We start from the raw sequence: 22,712 nt of genomic DNA, 5'->3' as shown, positions 1-22,712 counted from the left end.
CAGAAATACACAAACCCACAGACACACACAAATACACACACCCTACCACAGACACAGAAAAATACACACACCTACCACAGACACAAATACACACACCTACCCACAGGCACACAGAAATACACACACCTACCACAGACACAAATACACACACCTACCACAGACACACACAAAGACACACACCTACCACAGACACAGAAAAATACACACACCTACCCACAGGCACACAGAAATACACAAACCCACAGACACACACAAATACACACCCTACCACAGACACAAATACACACACCTACCCACAGGCACACAGAAATACACACACCTACCACAGACACAGAAAAATACACACACCTACCACAGACACAAATACACACACCTACCCACAGGCACACACAAATACACAAACCCACGGACACACACAAATACACACACCCTACCACAGACACAGAAAAATACACACACCTACCACAGACACAAATACACACACCTACCCACAGGCACACACAAATACACACACCTACCACAGACACAGAAAAATACACACACCTACCCACAGGCACACAGAAATACACACACCTACCGCAGACACAGAAAAATACACACACCTACCACAGACACAAATACACACACCTACCCACAGGCACACAGAAATACACACACCTACCACAGACACAGAAAAATGCACACACCTACCACAGACACAGAAAAATACACACCTACCACAGACACACACAAATACACACACCCACAGACACAGAATACACAAACCCACAGACACACACAAATACACACACCCACAGACACACACAAATACACACACCTACCACAGACACAGAAAAATACACAAACCCACAAACACACAAAAATACACACACCCACAGACACACACAAATACACACACCCACAGACACAGAAATACACAAACCCACAGACACACACAAATACACACACCCACAGACACAGAAAAATACACAAACCCACAGACACACACAAATACACACACCCACAGACACAGAAAAATACACAAACCCACAGACACACACAAATACACACACCCACAGACACACACAAATACACACACCCACAGACACACAAATACACACACCCACAGACACAGAAAAATACACAAACCCACAGACACACACAAATACACACACCCACAGACACACACAAATACACACACCTACCACAGACACAGAAAAATACACAAACCCACAGACACACACAAATACACACACCCACAGACACACACAAATACACACACCCACAGACACAGAAAAATACACAAACCCACAGACACACACAAATACACACACCCACAGACACAGAAAAATACACAAACCCACAGACACACACAAATACACACACCCAGACACACACAAATACACACACCCACAGACACACAAATACACACACCCACAGACACAGAAAAATACACAAACCCACAGACACACACAAATACACACACCCACAGACACACACAAATACACACACCTACCACAGACACAGAAAAATACACAAACCCACAGACACACACAAATACACACACCCACAGACACACACAAATACACACACCCACAGACACAGAAAAATACACAAACCCACAGACACACACAAATACACACACCCAGACACAGAAAAATACACAAACCCACAGACACACACAAATACACACACCCACAGACACAGAAAAATACACAAACCCACAGACACACACAAATACACACACCCAGACACAGAAAAATACACAAACCCACAGACACACACAAATACACACACCCACAGACACAGAAAAATACACACACCCACAGACACACACAAATACACACACCCACAGACACAGAAAAATACACACACCCACAGACACACACAAATACACAAACCCACAGACACACACAAATACACACACCCACAGACACACACAAATACACACACCCAGACACAGAAAAATACACAAACCCACAGACACACACAAATACACACACCCACAGACACAGAAAAATACACAAACCCACAGACACACACAAATACACACACCCACAGACACAGAAAAATACACAAACCCAGACACACACAAATACACACACCCACAGACACACACAAATACACACACCCACAGACACAGAAAAATACACACACCCACAGACACACACAAATACACACACCCACAGACACAGAAAAATACACACACCCACAGACACACACAAATACACACAGCTACCACCGACACAGAAAAATACACACACCTACCCACAGGCACACAGAAATACACAAACCCACAGACACACACAAATACACACACCCTACCACAGACACAGAAAAATACACACACCTACCACAGACACAAATACACACACCTACCCACAGGCACAGGGAAATACACACACCTACCACAGACACAAATACACACACCTACCACAGACACACACAAAGACACACACCTACCACAGACACAGAAAAATACACACACCTACCCACAGGCACACAGAAATACACAAACCCACAGACACACACAAATACACACCCTACCACAGACACAAATACACACACCTACCCACAGGCACACAGAAATACACACACCTACCATAGACACAGAAAAATACACACACCTACCACAGACACAAATACACACACCTACCCACAGGCACACACAAATACACACATACCTACATGCATACATGCCTATATTGATAGGCACACACACACACACACACACACACACAGAGTAATTCAGGACTAAAGGATGTATGGACACACACAGCATAATCTGATCTAGCACAGAAGGTCACAGGCACACAATGCTACATGGGAACTTTCCACAATCGCAGTGCAGGGGAACAGACACACACACTCCCTGAGGCCTGTTAATCTCAGCTGCTGTTGTGAAATGATTTGGAGGAAATGGACATGGAACCTGAGCCTGCAGAGTGCCGGAGACTCCCAGCTGCCCGATCTGTCCCATGCAGACAGAATCGGTCAACGCCTCCGATTCGGATTAAAACGTCCTTGACATGAATGTGCTTGGCTTATAGAATCCATGGAAAGTGACAGCGCAGAAAGAGGCCATTTGGCCTTTAGGGCGGTACTAACTTGCCAAGCTACTCGTGGTGCTTTCTACTGTTGGGTTTCCACTCCGAGGAGTTCTCTTGGGGAGATGAGGTAGGTGCTATCATTCAATCTCATCCATCAAGCCTGCAGCAGACCGAACCAAGTGGAACACACAGGTCTGCCAGACTCTGGTCTTCCGGCTTCTCCAACTTCGGAGCAAGATGCCCATCCTGTAGCAACCTGTGTTGGCCAAGGGTTCTCCCGGAATTCCCAATCACATCCGGATCTGTGCTCATCATTTCCACAACCTCACAGTGAACCGCTTTCTCTAACGAAGCCTTCCTTCCAAAAGGGGCAACGATCAGAGGCTATTCAGGGCCCACTCCTGCCTGGTCAGAGGTGAGGAGGCTTGGTTTTGGAAAGGTTCTCTAAAGCAGAAGAGTAAAGGCCCGTGGAGCCCAAGGGAGAGCACCACGGGCTGGAACTACGTTTGTCTCAACAATATCGTAAGTGGAAAGCTCTTTCCTGTCTGGTTCAAAGACTAAAGCACTGGGCAGCCCTTCAGCCCATCTAGTCTGTATTCTGCTCAGTCCAATCGATCTGCACCCCCACCATAGACTTCTATATCCCTCCCATATCCATCGCTTCCCACTTCACACACACGTCCATCAAGCCCCACAGTCTGTCCTGGTTTTCTGTGTAGTACAGGAGGCCGTGCAGAGGTTTAATTGGGTACTTAACATTATCAGGGGCCGAGGCAGAAGAAATAGGGAAGCATTTCCCTCAGGAGGGTGTCAAAAACCAGGGGACCTAGATTTAAAGCAAGTGATGGAAGGATTAGAGAGGAGAGGGGTGAAATGTCCAGAGGGAGAGATGGTGAGCAAACTGGAGAGTCTGTGGGGGGGGGAGGGGGCATTTTGTCTGGCCAGCTGTTAACTAAAGGAGACCACTGAAACCCAGAAGTCAGCTTAGGGTTTCGCAGCACATGCTGGTGATAATAAACCTGATTCTGAGGAGAGAGAAAAACACTAAACACCTATAAAGGACAGTGAAGAATGAGACTTTAATGGCTAATTACCTTCATTGTTGGGTCCAGAGAGGTGTAGCATTTCTGTCTGGAGCATGAGATGTTCATCAAACAGGAAGAACAGGATGGAGGATTAAAGTGACGGTCAGGCCCATTCCTCCTGGGAGGGGTTCCCCACCCTGGACACCCACTGTTCCTGTGAGGGGTTCCGCACCCTGGCCACCCCCTGTTCCTGTGAGGGGTTTCCCCACCTTTGCCCCCCCCTGTTCCTGTGAGGGGTTCCCCACCCTGGACATCCCCTGTTCCTGTGAGGGGTTCCCCACCCTGGACATCCCCTGTTCCTGTGAGGGGTTCCCCACCCTGGCCACCCCCTGGAGGAGTTTCCCACACTGGCCACCCCCTGTTCCTCTGAGAGGTTCCCCACTCTGGCCACCCCCTGCTCCTGTGAGGGGTTCCCCACCCACGCCCCCCCTGTTCCTGTGAGGGGTTCCCCACTCTGGCCACCCCCTGTTCCTGTGAGGGGTTCCCCAACCTGGACATCCCCTGTTCCTGTGATGGGTTCCCCACCCTGGCCACCCCCTGTTCCAGTGAGGGGTTCCCCACCCTGGCCACCCCCTGCTTCTGTGAGGGGTTCCCCACCCTTGCCCCCCCCTGTTCCTGTGAGGGGTTCCCCACTCTTGCCCCCCTGTTCCTGTGAGGGGTTCCCCACCCTGGCCACCCCCTGGAGGGGTTCCCCACCCTGGCCACCCCCTGGAGGGGTTTCCCACACTGGCCACCCCCTGCTCCTGTGAGGGGTTCCCCACCTTTGCCCCCCCCCGTTCCTGTGAGGGGTTCCCCACCCTGGCCACCCCCTGTTCCAGTGAGGGGTTCCCCACCCTTGCCCCCACTGTTCCTGTGAGGGGTTCCCCACTCTGGCCACCCCCTGCTCCTGTGAGGGGTTCCCCACCTTTGCCCCCCCCGTTCCTGTGAGGGGTTCCCCACATTTGCCACCCCCTGTTCCTGTGAGGGGCTCCCCACCCTTGCCCCCCCTGTTCCTCTGAGGGGTTCCCCACCCTGGCCACCCCCTGTTCCTGTGAGGGGTTCCCCACCCTTGCCCCCCCTCTGTTCCTGTGAGGGGTTCCCCACTCTGGCCACCCCTTGTTCCTGTGAGGGGTTCCCCACCCTGGCCACCCCCTGTTCCTCTGAGGGGTTCCCCACCCTGGCCACCCCCTGTTCCTGTGAGGGGCTCCCCACCCTGGACACCCACTGTTCCTGTGAGGGGTTCCCCACCCTGGCCACCCTCTGTTCCTGTGAGGGGTTCCCCACCCTTGCCCCCCCTGTTCCTGTGAGGGGTTCCCCACCCTGGCCACCCTCTGTTCCTGTGAGGGGTTCCCCACCCTGGACACCCCCTGTTCCTGTGAGGGGTTCCCCACCCTTGCCCCCCCTGTTCCTGTGAGGGGTTCCCCACCCTGGCCACCCCCTGTTCCTGTGAGGGGTTCCCCACCCTGGACACCCCCTGTTCCTGTGAGGGGTTCCCCACCCTGGCCACCCTCTGTTCCTGTGAGGGGTTCCCCACCCTGGCCACCCCCTGTTCCTGTGAGGGGTTTCCCCACCTTTGCCCCCCCCCGTTCCTGTGAGGGGTTCCCCACCCTGGACATCCCCTGTTCCTGTGAGGGGTTTCCCACCCTGGACATCCCCTGTTCCTGTGATGGGTTCCCCACCCTGGACACCCCCTGGAGGGGTTCCCCACCCTGATCATCCCCTGCAGGGGTTCCCCACCCTGTCCACCCAATGGGGGGGGGGTTCCCCACCCTGATCATCCCCTCACCAGTACACAGGTGGTCACACTGAAAGTGGAAGGGGCAGTTGAAGCTGCTTTGCCCGGGGAGACAATCTGCCCCCTGCATGTCTGGCCCTCCCCTCCCCATGGATGTTGAAGATGTTGCAGACGGGGGAGTGGACCAGTTGAACTCTAGAAGAGGGCGAGCCGCTGATGCCATTGGTTTAGAGATTTCGGAGGATGATGCACTGAATTTGGAGTTCACTCGGTGGAAGGTGAGGACGGGGAACCCTGTCCCCCCCATCCTGACTCTGGCTGGGAGCAGAGCCGATGGCTCGGAAAACAGAGGTGTCTGAGATTCCCTCGGTGAAGGGAGACGCCACACAGCTTGGGAGCTGGGGTGAGGTCATGGCAGCTTCAGACCAGGGAGGGTGCAGCCGAAGGGAATGAGGCATCAGGGCAGGAGGGGCGCACAATCTTCCGGCTAGTCGGAGGTGTGCACGCTCACGGCAGCCTCCCCGAGCCTCTCCAGTGTTACTGCCCTTTTCACGATAACAAGACACCGCTGGGGCCACCCCATCAGCGGAGGAGATGGAGGAACTGGACTTATTGTGGCCTGTCACAGGTCGCGTGCAGTCTGACAGCGAGGGGTTGCCTTGGACATTTCTCTTGCGATGGCGAGACCCTGGTGGACACTGGGAATATAAAATACTGCAAGTCCAGTCAGGTGTCAGTTTAGCAGAGACGAGGCGCAGGAGAGGGAACACCAGAGGCACTGTGGCAGTGTCCATGTTGGGCCCTCCTGACGGTGCTGCCCTCCAGTGCTCGCTCGATGGAAAACAAACGTGATTGCGCACGATTGATGACTGCTGCAGGATTATTCTAGACAACAATGTTCACACACCATCAACCGACAGACAGGACACTCAGGGGCATGGGCTATATTATATTACTCTTTCTGTAATTGTATGCGTACTGATATCTCTTATGTGTTGTGCCCTGTATAACCAGTGGTACTGGGTTTTCCAACACATTAGTTTGGCTGAATTCATTTATGATCGAATGACAATTAAATGTGAATTTGAATTTAAGGATGTGTGGTCAAGAAAATTGTGGGAGTAGATGATGTGTAATAGGCATCAGTCAGTTACTGTACCCCCCGGTGGGGTAGGAGGGTTGACAAGGAGAAGGAAGACCCAGGGGCCAATAAGAGTAAGGGGATTAGCAAAGGATGTTGAAACAAGGGCAGAGCCAGTGCTAATGTAGCCATCAATGTACCATGAAGGGAAGATAGAGACAGACTGAAGCAATGACTAAGCCACAGATCTCAGTTTGTGGCAACTGCAGATTAGAGCCAAGAGGGTCCGGTTGTCCTCGGACCCTCTTGCCACAACTACCACCTGGTCTCACTCAGTGTCTTTTCCCCACGTCACATTCCCCACATTCCCCATGTCACATACCCCACGTTCCCCACATCACAATCCCCACATCACATTCCCGTCACATACCCCACGTTCCCCACATCACAATCCCCACATCACATTCCCATCACGTACCCCACGTTCTCCACATCACAATCCCCACATCACATTCCCGTCACATACCCGACGTTCCCCACATCACAATCCCCACATCACATTCCCGTCACATACCCCACGTTCTCCACATCACATTCCCGTCACATACCCCACGTTCCCCACATCACAATCCCCACATCACATTCCCGTCACATACCCCACGTTCTCCACATCACATTCCCGTCACATACCCCACGTTCCCCACATCACATTCCCATCACATACCCCACGTTCTCCACATCACAATCCCCACATCACATTCCCGTCACATACCCCACGTTCCCCACATCACATTCCCATCACATACCCCACGTTCTCCACATCACAATCCCCACATCACATTCCCGTCACATACCCCACGTTCCCCACATCACAATCCCCACATCACATTCCCGTCACATACCCCACGTTCTCCACATCACAATCCCCACATCACATTCCCGTCACATACCCCACGTTCCCCACATCACAATCCCCACATCACATTCCCGTCACATACCCCACGTTCTCCACATCACATTCCCGTCACATACCCCACGTTCCCCACATCACAATCCCCACATCACATTCCCGTCACATACCCCACGTTCTCCACATCACATTCCCATCACATACCCCACGTTCCCCACATCACAATCCCCACATCACATTCCCGTCACATACCCCACGTTCTCCACATCACATTCCCATCACATACCCCACGTTCCCCACATCACAATCCCCACATCACATTCCCGTCACATACCCCACGTTCTCCACATCACATTCCCGTCACATACCCCACGTTCCCCACATCACAATCCCCACATCACATTCCCGTCACATACCCCACGTTCTCCACATCACATTCCCATCACATACCCCACGTTCCCCACATCACATTCCCCACATCACATTCCCATCACATACCCCACGTTCCCCACATCACAATCCCCACATCACATTCCCATCACATACCCCACGTTCTCCACATCACAATCCCCACATCACATTCCCGTCACATACCCGACGTTCCCCATATCACAATCCCCACATCACATTCCCGTCACATACCCCACGTTCTCCACATCACATTCCCGTCACATACCCCACGTTCCCCACATCACAATCCCCACATCACATTCCCGTCACATACCCCACGTTCTCCACATCACATTCCCATCACATACCCCACGTTCCCCACATCACATTCCCCACATCACATTCCCATCACATACCCCACGTTCTCCACATCACAATCCCCACATCACATTCCCGTCACATACCCGACGTTCCCCACATCACAATCCCCACATCACATTCCCGTCACATACCCCACGTTCCCCACATCACAATCCCCACATCACATTCCCATCACATACCCCACGTTCTCCACATCACATTCCCATCACATACCCCACGTTCTCCACATCACAATCCCCACATCACATTCCCGTCACATACCCGACGTTCCCCATATCACAATCCCCACATCACATTCCCGTCACATACCCCACGTTCTCCACATCACATTCCCGTCACATACCCCACGTTCCCCACATCACAATCCCCACATCACATTCCCGTCACATACCCCACGTTCTCCACATCACATTCCCATCACATACCCCACGTTCCCCACATCACAATCCCCACATCACATTCCCGTCACATACCCCACGTTCCCCACATCACATTCCCGTCACATACCCCACGTTCTCCACATCACAATCCCCACATCACATTCCCGTCACATACCCGACGTTCCCCATATCACATTCCCGATGTCACATTCCCACTGGTGACACACATTTACTGTTCACCACATCACATTCATTCTCTCCACCTTCACCCCTTTCCTCTGTAAACAGGTCAACTGACCCTCACTGAACACCCCTCCATCTTTTCCTCGTTTATTGAAATGTCTTTGAGACTAAATGTTGTCTTTGGTTCCCAAACCCCCCTCCCAGATGCTGCCTACCTGCTGGGTATTGCTGTCTCATTCCCCCTCCCAGAGGCTGCCTGACCTGCTGGGTGTTTCTGTCTCATTCCCCCTCCCAGATGCTGCCTGACTGCTGAGTGTTGCTGTCTCATTCCCCCTCCCAGAGGCTGCCTGACTGCTGGGTGTTTCTATCTCATTCCCCCTCCCAGAGGCTGCCTGACCTGCTGAGTGTTGCTGTCTCATTCCCCCTCCCAGAGGCTGCCTGACCTGCTGAGTGTTTCTGTCTCATTCCCCCTCCCAGATGCTGCCTGACCTGCTGAGTGTTTCTGTCTCATTCCCCCTCCCAGATGCTGCCTGACTGCTGGGTGTTTCTATCTCATTCCCCCTCCCAGAGGCTGCCTGACCTGCTGAGTGTTGCTGTCTCATTCCCCCTCCCAGATGCTGCCTGACCTGCTGGGTGTTTCTGTCTCATTCCCCCTCCCAGATGCTGCCTGACTGCTGGGTGTTTCTGTTTCATTCCCCCTCCCAGATGCCTGACTGCTGAGTGTTTCTGTCTCATTCCCCCTCCCAGATGCCTGACCTGCTGGGTGTTTCTGTCTCATTCCCCCTCCCAGATGCCTGACCTGCTGGGTGTTGTTGTCTCATTCCCCCTCCCAGATGCCTGACCTGCTGAGTGTTTCTGTCTCATTCCCCCTCCCAGATGCTGCCTGACCTGCTGAGTGTTTCTGTCTCATTCCCCCTCCCAGATGCTGCCTGACTGCTGGGTGTTTCTGTCTCATTCCTCCTCCCAGAGGCTGCCTGACTGCTGGGTGTTTCTGTTTCATTCCCCCTCCCAGATGCCTGACTGCTGGGTATTGCTGTCTCATTCCCCCTCCCAGATGCTGCCTGACCTGCTGGGTGTTTCTGTCTCATTCCCCCTCCCAGATGCTGCCTGACTGCTGGGTGTTTCTATCTCATTCCCCCTCCCAGATGCCTGACCTGCTGAGTGTTGCTGTCTCATTCCCCCTCCCAGAGGCTGCCTGACCTGCTGAGTGTTGCAGTCTCATTCCCCCTCCCAGAGGCTGCCTGACTGCTGGGTGTTTCTGTTTCATTCCCCCTCCCAGATGCCTGACTGCTGGGTGTTTCTGTCTCATTCCCCCTCCCAGATGCTGCCTGACCTGCTGGGTATTGCTGTCTCATTCCCCCTCCCAGATGCCTGACCTGCTGGGTGTTGTTGTCTCATTCCCCCTCCCAGATGCTGCCTGACCTGCTGGGTGTTTCTGTTTCATTCCCCCTCCCAGATGCCTGACTGCTGGGTGTTTCTGTCTCATTCCCCCTCCCAGATGCTGCCTGACCTGCTGGGTATTGCTGTCTCATTCCCCCTCCCAGATGCTGCCTGACCTGCTGGGTGTTTCTGTCTCATTCCCCCTCCCAGATGCCTGACTGCTGAGTGTTGTTGTCTCATTCTCCCTCCCAGATGCCTGACTGCTGGGTGTTTCTGTCTTATTCCCCCTCCCAGATGCCTGACTGAGGGTGTTTCTGTCTTATTCCCCCTCCCAGATGCCTGACTGCTGGGTATTGCTGTCTCATTCCCCTTCCCAGATGCCTGACTGACTGCTGGGTGTTTCTGTCTCATTCCCCCTCCCAGATGCCTGACTGCTGGGTATTGCTGTCTCATTCCCCCTCCCAGATGCCTGACTGCTGGGTATTGCTGTCTCATTCCCCCTCCCAGATGCTACCTGACCTGCTGAGTGTTTCTGTCTCATTCCCCCTCCCAGATGCTGCCTGACTGCTGAGTGTTTCTGTCTCATTCCCCCTCCCAGATGCTGCCTGACTGCTGAGTGTTGCTGTCTCATTCCCCCTCCCAGATGCCTGAGCTGCTGGGTGTGTCTGTCTCATTCCCCCTCCCAGATGCTGCCTGACCTGCTGAGTGTTGTTGTCTCATTCCCCCTCCCAGATGCCTGACCTGCTGAGTGTTTCTGTCTCATTCCCCCTCACAGATGCTGCCTGACTGCTGAGTGTTGCTGTCTCATTCCCCCTCCCAGATGCCTGACACCCCACCGTCAGTGACTCTGACCCAGATACAGTCGGGAGTCACCCCACCGTCAGTGACTCTGACCCAGACACAGTCGGGATTCACCCCACCGTCAGTGACTCTGACCCAGACACAGTCGGGATTCACCCCACTGTCAGTGACTCTGACCCAGATACAGTCAGGTGTCACCCCACTGTCAGTGACTCTGACCCAGACACAGTCGGGTGTCTCCCCACCGTCAGTGACTCTGACCCAAACACAGTCGGGATTCACCCCACCGTCAGTGACTCTGACCCAGATACAGTCGGGAGTCACCCCAACGTCAGTGACTCTGACCCAGACACAGTCGAGATTCTCCCCACCATCAGTGACTCTGACCCAGACACAGTCGGGTGTCTCCCCACCGTCAGTGACTGACCCAGACACAGTCGGGATTCACCCCACCGTCAGTGACTGACCCAGACACAGTCGGGTGTCTCCCCACCGTCAATGACTCTGACCCAGATACAGTCAGGTGTCTCCCCACCGTCAGTGACTCTGACCCAGACACAGTCGGGATTCACCCCACCGTCAGTGACTCTGACCCAGACACAGTCGGGATTCACCCCACCGTCAGTGACTCTGACCCAGACACAGTCGGGTGTCTCCCCACCGTCAGTGACTCTGACCCAGACACAGTTGGGATTCACCCCACCGTCAGTGACTCTGACCCAGACACAGTCAGGTGTCTCCCCACCGTCAGTGACTCTGACCCAGACACAGTCGGGATTCACCCCACCGTCAGTGACTCTGACCCAGACACAGTTGGGATTCACCCCACCGTCAGTGACTCTGAACCAGACACAGTCGGGTGTCTCCCCACCGTCAGTGACTCTGACCCAGACACAGTCGGGATTCACCCCACCGTCAGTGACTCTGACCCAGATACAGTCGGGATTCACCCCACCGTCAGTGACTCTGACCCAGACACAGTCGGGTGTCTCCCCACCGTCAGTGACTCTGACCCAGACACAGTCGGGATTCACCCCACCGTCAGTGACTCTGACCCAGATACAGTCAGGTGTCACCCCACTGTCAGTGACTCTGACCCAGACACAGTCGGGTGTCTCCCCACCGTTAGTGACTCTGACCCAGACACAGTTGGGATTCACCCCACCGTCAGTGACTCTGACCCAGATACAGTTGGGTGAATCCCCACCATCAGTGACTCTGACCCAGACACAGTCGGGATTCACCCCACCGTTAGTGACTCTGACCCAGATACAGTCGGGATTCACCCCACCGTCAGTGACTCTGACCCAGACACAGTCGGGTGTCACCCCACCGTCAGTGACTCTGACCCAGACACAGTCGGGTGTCTCCCCACCGACAGTGACTCTGACACAGACACAGTCGGGATTCACCCCACGGTCAGTGACTCTGACCCAGATACAGTCGGGATTCACCCCACCGTCAGTGACTCTGACCCAGACACAGTCGGGTGAATCCCCACCGTCAGTGACTCTGACAGTCACAGTCGGGTGTCTCCCCACCGTCAGTGACTCTGACCCAGACACAGTCGGGATTCACCCCACTGTCAGTGACTCTGACCCAGACACAGTCGGTTGTCTCCCCACCGTCAGTGACTCTGACCCAGACACAGTCGGGATTCACCCCACCGTCAGTGACTCTGACCCAGACACATTCGGGATTCACCCCACCGTGAGTGACTCTGACCCAGACACAGTCGGGTGTCTCCCCATCGTCAGTGTCTCTGACCCGGACACAGTTGGGATTTACCCCACCGTCAGTGACTCTGACCCAGACACAGTCGGGTGTCTCCCCACCGTCAGTGACTCTGACCCAGATACAGTCGGGTGTCTCCCCACCGTCAGTGACTCTGACCCAGATACAGTCAGGTGTCTCCCCATCGTCAGTGACTCTGACCCAGACACAGTTGGGATTTACCCCACCGTCAGTGATTCTGACCCAGACACAGTCAAGATTCTCCCCACCGTCAGTGACTCTGACCCAGACACAGTCGGGATTCACCCCACCGTCAGTGACTCTGACCCAGACACAGTCGGGATTCACCCCACCGTCAGTGACTCTGACCCAGATACAGTCGGGTGTCTCCCCACCGTCAGTGACTCTGACCCAGACACAGTCGGGATTCACCCCACCGTCAGTGACTCTGACCCAGACACAGTCGGGTGTCACCCCACCGTCAGTGACTCTGACCCAGACACAGTCGGGATTCACCCCACCATCAGTGACTCTGACCCAGATACAGTCGGGTGTCTCCCCACCGTCAGTGACTCTGACCCAGACACAGTCGGGTGTCACCCCACCGTCAGTAACTCTGACCCAGATACAGTCAGGTGTCTCCCCACCGTCAGTGACTCTGACCCAGACACAGTCGGGATTCACCCCACCATCAGTGACTCTGACCCAGATACAGTCGGGTGTCTCCCCACCGTCAGTGACTCTGACCCAGACACAGTCGGGATTCACCCCACCGTCAGTGACTCTGACCCAGATACAGTCGGGATTCACCCCACCGTCAGTGACTCTGACCCAGACACAGTCGGGATTCACCCCACCGTCAGTGACTCTGACCCAGATACAGTCGGGTGTCACCCCACCGTCAGTAACTCTGACCCAGATACAGTCAGGTGTCTCCCCACCGTCAGTGACTCTGACCCAGACACAGTCGGGATTCACCCCACCATCAGTGACTCTGACCCAGATACAGTCGGGTGTCTCCCCACCGTCAGTGACTCTGACCCAGACACAGTCGGGATTCACCCCACCGTCAGTAGTGACTCTGACCCAGATACAGTCGGGTGTCTCCCCACCGTCAGTGACTCTGACCCAGACACAGTCGGGTGTCACCCCAACGTCAGTGACTCTGACCCAGACACAGTCGGGATTCACCCCACTGTCAGTGACTCTGACCCAGACACAGTCGGGTGTCTCCCCACCGTCAGTGACTCTGACCCAGACACAGTCGGGATTCACCCCACCGTCAGTGACTCTGACCCAGATACAGTCGGGAGTCACCCCAACGTCAGTGACTCTGACCCAGACACAGTCGAGATTCTCCCCACCATCAGTGACTCTGACCCAGACACAGTCGGGTGTCTCCCCACCGTCAGTGACTGACCCAGACACAGTCGGGATTCACCCCACCGTCAGTGACTCTGACCTAGACACAGTCGGGATTCTCCCCACCGTCAGTGACTCTGACCCAGACACAGTCGGGATTCTCCCCACCGTCAGTGACTCTGACCCAGACACAGTCGGGTGTCTCCCCATCGTCAGTGACTCTGACCCAGACACAGTCGGGTGTCTCCCCACCGTCAGTGACTCTGACCCAGACACAGTCGGGTGTCTCCCCACCGTCAGTGACTCTGACCCAGACACAGTCGGGATTCACCCCACCGTCAGTGACTCTGACCCAGACACAGTCGGGTGTCTCCCCACCGTCAGTGACTCTGACCCAGACACAGTCGGGATTCACCCCACCGTCAGTGACTCTGACCCAGACACAGTCGGGTGTCACCCCACCGTCAGTGACTCTGACCCAGACACAGTCGGGTGTCTCCCCACCGTCAGTGACTCTGACCCAGACACAGTCGGGATTCACCCCACCGTCAGTGACTCTGACCCAGATACAGTCGGGTGTCTCCCCACCGTCAGTGACTGACCCAGACACAGTCGGGTGTCTCCCCACCGTCAATGACTCTGACCCAGATACAGTCAGGTGTCTCCCCACCGTCAGTGACTCTGACCCAGATACAGTCAGGTGTCTCCCCATCGTCAGTGACTCTGACCCAGACACAGTCGGGATTCACCCCACCGTCAGTGACTCTGACCCAGACACAGTCGGGTGTCTCCCCACCGTCAGTGACTCTGACCCAGACACAGTTGGGATTCACCCCACCGTCAGTGACTCTGAACCAGACACAGTCGGGTGTCTCCCCACCGTCAGTGACTCTGACCCAGACACAGTCGGGATTCACCCCACCGTCAGTGACTCTGACCCAGATACAGTCGGGAGTCACCCCAACGTCAGTGACTCTGACCCAGACACAGTCGAGATTCTCCCCACCATCAGTGACTCTGACCCAGACACAGTCGGGTGTCTCCCCACCGTCAGTGACTGACCCAGACACAGTCGGGATTCACCCCACCGTCAGTGACTCTGACCTAGACACAGTCGGGATTCTCCCCACCGTCAGTGACTCTGACCCAGACACAGTCGGGATTCTCCCCACCGTCAGTGACTCTGACCCAGACACAGTCGGGTGTCTCCCCATCGTCAGTGACTCTGACCCAGACACAGTCGGGATTCACCCCACCGTCAGTGACTCTGACCCAGACACAGTCGGGATTCACCCCACCGTCAGTGACTCTGACCCAGATACAGTCGGGTGTCTCCCCACCGTCAGTGACTCTGACCCAGACACAGTCGGGATTCACCCCACCGTCAGTGACTCTGACCCAGACACAGTCGGGTGTCACCCCACCGTCAGTGACTCTGACCCAGACACAGTCGGGATTCACCCCACCATCAGTGACTCTGACCCAGATACAGTCGGGTGTCTCCCCACCGTCAGTGACTCTGACCCAGACACAGTCGGGTGTCACCCCACCGTCAGTAACTCTGACCCAGATACAGTCAGGTGTCTCCCCACCGTCAGTGACTCTGACCCAGACACAGTCGGGATTCACCCCACCATCAGTGACTCTGACCCAGATACAGTCGGGTGTCTCCCCACCGTCAGTGACTCTGACCCAGACACAGTCGGGATTCACCCCACCGTCAGTGACTCTGACCCAGATACAGTCGGGATTCACCCCACCGTCAGTGACTCTGACCCAGACACAGTCGGGTGTCTCCCCACCGTCAGTGACTCTGACCCAGACACAGTCGGGTGTCACCCCAACGTCAGTGACTCTGACCCAGACACAGTCGGGATTCACCCCACTGTCAGTGACTCTGACCCAGACACAGTCGGGTGTCTCCCCACCGTCAGTGACTCTGACCCAGACACAGTCGGGATTCACCCCACCGTCAGTGACTCTGACCCAGATACAGTCGGGAGTCACCCCAACGTCAGTGACTCTGACCCAGACACAGTCGAGATTCTCCCCACCATCAGTGACTCTGACCCAGACACAGTCGGGTGTCTCCCCACCGTCAGTGACTGACCCAGACACAGTCGGGATTCACCCCACCGTCAGTGACTCTGACCTAGACACAGTCGGGATTCTCCCCACCGTCAGTGACTCTGACCCAGACACAGTCGGGATTCTCCCCACCGTCAGTGACTCTGACCCAGACACAGTCGGGTGTCTCCCCATCGTCAGTGACTCTGACCCAGACACAGTCGGGTGTCTCCCCACCGTCAGTGACTCTGACCCAGACACAGTCGGGTGTCTCCCCACCGTCAGTGACTCTGACCCAGACACAGTCGGGATTCACCCCACCGTCAGTGACTCTGACCCAGACACAGTCGGGTGTCTCCCCACCGTCAGTGACTCTGACCCAGACACAGTCGGGATTCACCCCACCGTCAGTGACTCTGACCCAGACACAGTCGGGTGTCACCCCACCGTCAGTGACTCTGACCCAGACACAGTCGGGTGTCTCCCCACCGTCAGTGACTCTGACCCAGACACAGTCGGGATTCACCCCACCGTCAGTGACTCTGACCCAGACACAGTCGGGATTCACCCCACCGTCAGTGACTCTGACCCAGATACAGTCGGGTGTCTCCCCACCGTCAGTGACTGACCCAGACACAGTCGGGTGTCTCCCCACCGTCAATGACTCTGACCCAGATACAGTCAGGTGTCTCCCCACCGTCAGTGACTCTGACCCAGATACAGTCAGGTGTCTCCCCATCGTCAGTGACTCTGACCCAGACACAGTCGGGATTCACCCCACCGTCAGTGACTCTGACCCAGACACAGTCGGGTGTCTCCCCACCGTCAGTGACTCTGACCCAGACACAGTTGGGATTCACCCCACCGTCAGTGACTCTGAACCAGACACAGTCGGGTGTCTCCCCACCGTCAGTGACTCTGACCCAGACACAGTCGGGATTCACCCCACCGTCAGTGACTCTGACCCAGATACAGTCAGGTGTCACCCCACTGTCAGTGACTCTGACCCAGACACAGTCGGGTGTCTCCCCACCGTTAGTGACTCTGACCCAGACACAGTTGGGATTCACCCCACCGTCAGTGACTCTGACCCAGATACAGTTGGGTGAATCCCCACCGTCAGTGACTCTGACCCAGACACAGTCGGGATTCACCCCACTGTCAGTGACTCTGACCCAGACACAGTCGGGATTCACCCCACCGTCAATGACTCTGACCCAGATACAGTCGGGATTCACCCCACCGTCAGTGACTCTGACCCAGACACAGTCGGGTGTCACCCCACCGTCAGTGACTCTGACCCAGACACAGTCGGGTGTCTCCCCACCGACAGTGACTCTGACACAGACACAGTCGGGATTCACCCCACGGTCAGTGACTCTGACCCAGATACAGTCGGGATTCACCCCACCGTCAGTGACTCTGACCCAGACACAGTCGGGTGAATCCCCACCGTCAGTGACTCTGACAGACACAGTCGGGATTCACCGCACCGTCAGTGACTCTGACCCAGACACAGTCGGGATTCACCCCACCATCAGTGACTCTGACCCAGACACAGTCGGGTGTCTCCCCACCGTCAGTGACTCTGACCCAGACACAGTCGGGTGTCTCCCCACCGTCAGTGACTCTGACCCAGATACAGTCGGGTGTCACCCCACCGTCAGTGACTCTGACCCAGACACAGTCGGGTGTCTCCCCACCGTCAGTGACTCTGACCCAGACACAGTCGGGTGTCACCCCACCGTCAGTGACTCTGACCCAGACACAGTCGGGTGTCTCCCCACCGTCAGTGACTCTGACCCAGACACAGTCGGGATTCACCCCACCGTCAGTGACTCTGACCCAGACACAGTCGGGATTCACCCCACCGTCAGTGACTCTGACCCAGACACAGTTGGGATTCACCCCACCGTCAGTGACTCTGACCCAGACACAGTCGGGTGTCTCCCCACCGTCAGTGACTCTGACCCAGACACAGTCGGGATTCACCCCACCGTCAGTGACTGTGACCCAGATACAGTCGGGATTCACCCCACTGTCAGTGACTCTGACCCAGACACAGTCGGGATTCACCCCACCGTCAGTGACTCTGACCCAGACACAGTCGGGATTCACCCCACCGTCAGTGACTCTGACCCAGATACAGTCGGGATTCACCCCACCGTCAGTGACTCTGACCCAGATACAGTCAGGTGTCACCCCACTGTCAGTGACTTTGACCCAGGCACAGTCGGGATTCACCCCACCGTCAGTGACTCTGACCCAGACCCAGTCGGGTGTCTCCCCACCGTCAGTGACTCTGACCCAGACACAGTCGGGTTTCACCCCACCGTCAGTGACTCTGACCCAGATACAGTCGGGATTCACCCCACCGTCAGTGACTCTGACCCAGATACAGTCCGGTGTCACCCCACTGTCAGTGACTCTGACCCAGGCACAGTCGGGATTCACCCCACCGTCAGTGACTCTGACCCAGACACAGTCGGGTGTCTCCCCACCGTCAGTGACTCTGACCCAGATACAGTCGGGATTCACCCCACCGTCAGTGAATCTGACCCAGTTACAGTCAGGTGTCACCCCACTGTCAGTGACTCTGACCCAGACACAGTCGGGATTCACCCCACCGTCAGTGACTCTGACCCAGACACAGTCGGGATTCACCCCACCGTCAGTAGTGACTCTGACCCAGATACAGTCGGGAGACACCCCACCGTCAGTGACTCTGACCCAGACACAGTCGGGTGTCACCCCACCGTCAGTGACTGACCCAGACACAGTCGGGATTCACCCCACCGTCAGTGACTCTGACCTAGACACAGTCGGGATTCTCCCCACCGTCAGTGACTCTGACCCAGACACAGTCGGGATTCTCCCCACCGTCAGTGACTCTGACCCAGACACAGTCGGGTGTCTCCCCATCGTCAGTGACTCTGACCCAGACACAGTCGGGTGTCTCCCCACCGTCAGTGACTCTGACCCAGACACAGTCGGGTGTCTCCCCACCGTCAGTGACTCTGACCCAGACACAGTCGGGATTCACCCCACCGTCAGTGACTCTGACCCAGACACAGTCGGGTGTCTCCCCACCGTCAGTGACTCTGACCCAGACACAGTCGGGATTCACCCCACCGTCAGTGACTCTGACCCAGACACAGTCGGGTGTCACCCCACCGTCAGTGACTCTGACCCAGACACAGTCGGGTGTCTCCCCACCGTCAGTGACTCTGACCCAGACACAGTCGGGATTCACCCCACCGTCAGTGACTCTGACCCAGACACAGTCGGGATTCACCCCACCGTCAGTGACTCTGACCCAGATACAGTCGGGTGTCTCCCCACCGTCAGTGACTGACCCAGACACAGTCGGGTGTCTCCCCACCGTCAATGACTCTGACCCAGATACAGTCAGGTGTCTCCCCACCGTCAGTGACTCTGACCCAGATACAGTCAGGTGTCTCCCCATCGTCAGTGACTCTGACCCAGACACAGTCGGGATTCACCCCACCGTCAGTGACTCTGACCCAGACACAGTCGGGTGTCTCCCCACCGTCAGTGACTCTGACCCAGACACAGTTGGGATTCACCCCACCGTCAGTGACTCTGAACCAGACACAGTCGGGTGTCTCCCCACCGTCAGTGACTCTGACCCAGACACAGTCGGGATTCACCCCACCGTCAGTGACTCTGACCCAGATACAGTCAGGTGTCACCCCACTGTCAGTGACTCTGACCCAGACACAGTCGGGTGTCTCCCCACCGTTAGTGACTCTGACCCAGACACAGTTGGGATTCACCCCACCGTCAGTGACTCTGACCCAGATACAGTTGGGTGAATCCCCACCGTCAGTGACTCTGACCCAGACACAGTCGGGATTCACCCCACTGTCAGTGACTCTGACCCAGACACAGTCGGGATTCACCCCACCGTCAATGACTCTGACCCAGATACAGTCGGGATTCACCCCACCGTCAGTGACTCTGACCCAGACACAGTCGGGTGTCACCCCACCGTCAGTGACTCTGACCCAGACACAGTCGGGTGTCTCCCCACCGACAGTGACTCTGACACAGACACAGTCGGGATTCACCCCACGGTCAGTGACTCTGACCCAGATACAGTCGGGATTCACCCCACCGTCAGTGACTCTGACCCAGACACAGTCGGGTGAATCCCCACCGTCAGTGACTCTGACAGACACAGTCGGGATTCACCGCACCGTCAGTGACTCTGACCCAGACACAGTCGGGATTCACCCCACCATCAGTGACTCTGACCCAGACACAGTCGGGTGTCTCCCCACCGTCAGTGACTCTGACCCAGACACAGTCGGGTGTCTCCCCACCGTCAGTGACTCTGACCCAGATACAGTCGGGTGTCACCCCACCGTCAGTGACTCTGACCCAGACACAGTCGGGTGTCTCCCCACCGTCAGTGACTCTGACCCAGACACAGTCGGGTGTCACCCCACCGTCAGTGACTCTGACCCAGACACAGTCGGGTGTCTCCCCACCGTCAGTGACTCTGACCCAGACACAGTCGGGATTCACCCCACCGTCAGTGACTCTGACCCAGACACAGTCGGGATTCACCCCACCGTCAGTGACTCTGACCCAGACACAGTTGGGATTCACCCCACCGTCAGTGACTCTGACCCAGACACAGTCGGGTGTCTCCCCACCGTCAGTGACTGTGACCCAGATACAGTCGGGATTCACCCCACTGTCAGTGACTCTGACCCAGACACAGTCGGGATTCACCCCACCGTCAGTGACTCTGACCCAGACACAGTCGGGATTCACCCCACCGTCAGTGACTCTGACCCAGATTCAGTCGGGATTCACCCCACCGTCAGTGACTCTGACCCAGATACAGTCAGGTGTCACCCCACTGTCAGTGACTTTGACCCAGGCACAGTCGGGATTCACCCCACCGTCAGTGACTCTGACCCAGACCCAGTCGGGTGTCTCCCCACCGTCAGTGACTCTGACCCAGACACAGTCGGGTTTCACCCCACCGTCAGTGACTCTGACCCAGATACAGTCGGGATTCACCCCACCGTCAGTGACTCTGACCCAGATACAGTCAGGTGTCACCCCACTGTCAGTGACTCTGACCCAGGCACAGTCGGGATTCACCCCACCGTCAGTGACTCTGACCCAGACACAGTCGGGTGTCTCCCCACCGTCAGTGACTCTGACCCAGATACAGTCGGGATTCACCCCACCGTCAGTGAATCTGACCCAGTTACAGTCAGGTGTCACCCCACTGTCAGTGACTCTGACCCAGACACAGTCGGGATTCACCCCACCGTCAGTGACTCTGACCCAGACACAGTCGGGATTCACCCCACCGTCAGTAGTGACTCTGACCCAGATACAGTCGGGAGACACCCCACTGTCGGCCGTGACCCTGCTGTTTATTCCATCTGGCACGTTGTCCTCTCCCAGAGTAACTAGACACTCAGCACATCTGAGAAACCAGTCCCTTTGCCGAACTCTATCTGCACCTCTCACTGTGTTATTCTCATCAAAGACCCACCTGCCCCAGACGTTCTCTCCTCTCGCATCGGGAAAAGCCTGGAGGGCTGTCGCACCAGCTTCTGCCCCACTGTTACCTGACTATTGGACAGTGGCCTCATGCAATTCGATGGACCCAGACTTCACATTCGACATTGTACATTCTTGTCTAATTGCACTGCACTTTCTAACAGACCATTCTGCATTTTCATCTGGCTTTACCTTGTTCTACCTCAATGAACTGATGGGATGAAATGATCTCAGTGCATGTCCCAATTTGCTGAAGGTGAATTTCCCAGAGTATTGTCACCCCCACATCTCTCTCTCTCTCACCTTCTTGGGGCACTGGATGTCTCGGGCCAGGTTCATCAGCAGTTCATGAGAAATGGGATCCACCAGATTCAGGAGAGCTGTGTGTTTATAAAGGACATCGTTCAACGATGTCCCTTCCAGGCCCAGGTCCTGTAGGAGAGAAGACAGCTGATCAGAGCCTGTGACCCATCACATGAGTCCCCGCTGATGCCTTTCCTCCTCAGTCGTTCTATCTCAACTCCTTGTGATTTCACAGTCTCTTTCAAAGCTACCACTACCCCTGGAATCCCTTCCCCACCATGTTGCTCCCAAATCAGTTCTCTGTTCACGTGCTCCTTAAACAACTCTCTTCAGCCAGCGTTAGCTCCCTCTTTGTGGAATTC

General features: G+C 55.7%; 1 protein-coding gene across 1 annotated transcript in view; it reads right to left on the bottom strand.

Annotated features, from left to right (window-relative positions):
* LOC132401379 (leucine-rich repeat-containing protein 75A-like) overlaps positions 1-22,512 on the bottom strand; it is a gene marked incomplete at its 5' end in the record, with an annotated part of 106,148 nt that extends 83,636 nt beyond the window's left edge. The window contains one exon of the mRNA XM_059983504.1: positions 22,351-22,512. Within this exon, the coding sequence (XP_059839487.1) occupies positions 22,351-22,512 (162 nt within the window). The remainder of the gene's footprint in view (positions 1-22,350) is intronic.
* Between the last annotated feature and the right edge of the window lie 200 nt (positions 22,513-22,712).

The sequence above is a fragment of the Hypanus sabinus genome, chromosome 10, assembly GCF_030144855.1.
Source record: "Hypanus sabinus isolate sHypSab1 chromosome 10, sHypSab1.hap1, whole genome shotgun sequence".
In the NCBI taxonomy this organism is placed as follows: domain Eukaryota; kingdom Metazoa; phylum Chordata; class Chondrichthyes; order Myliobatiformes; family Dasyatidae; genus Hypanus; species Hypanus sabinus.
Note: the sequence above shows the minus strand (reverse complement) of the source record. Positions and strands in the feature narration are given on the sequence as shown.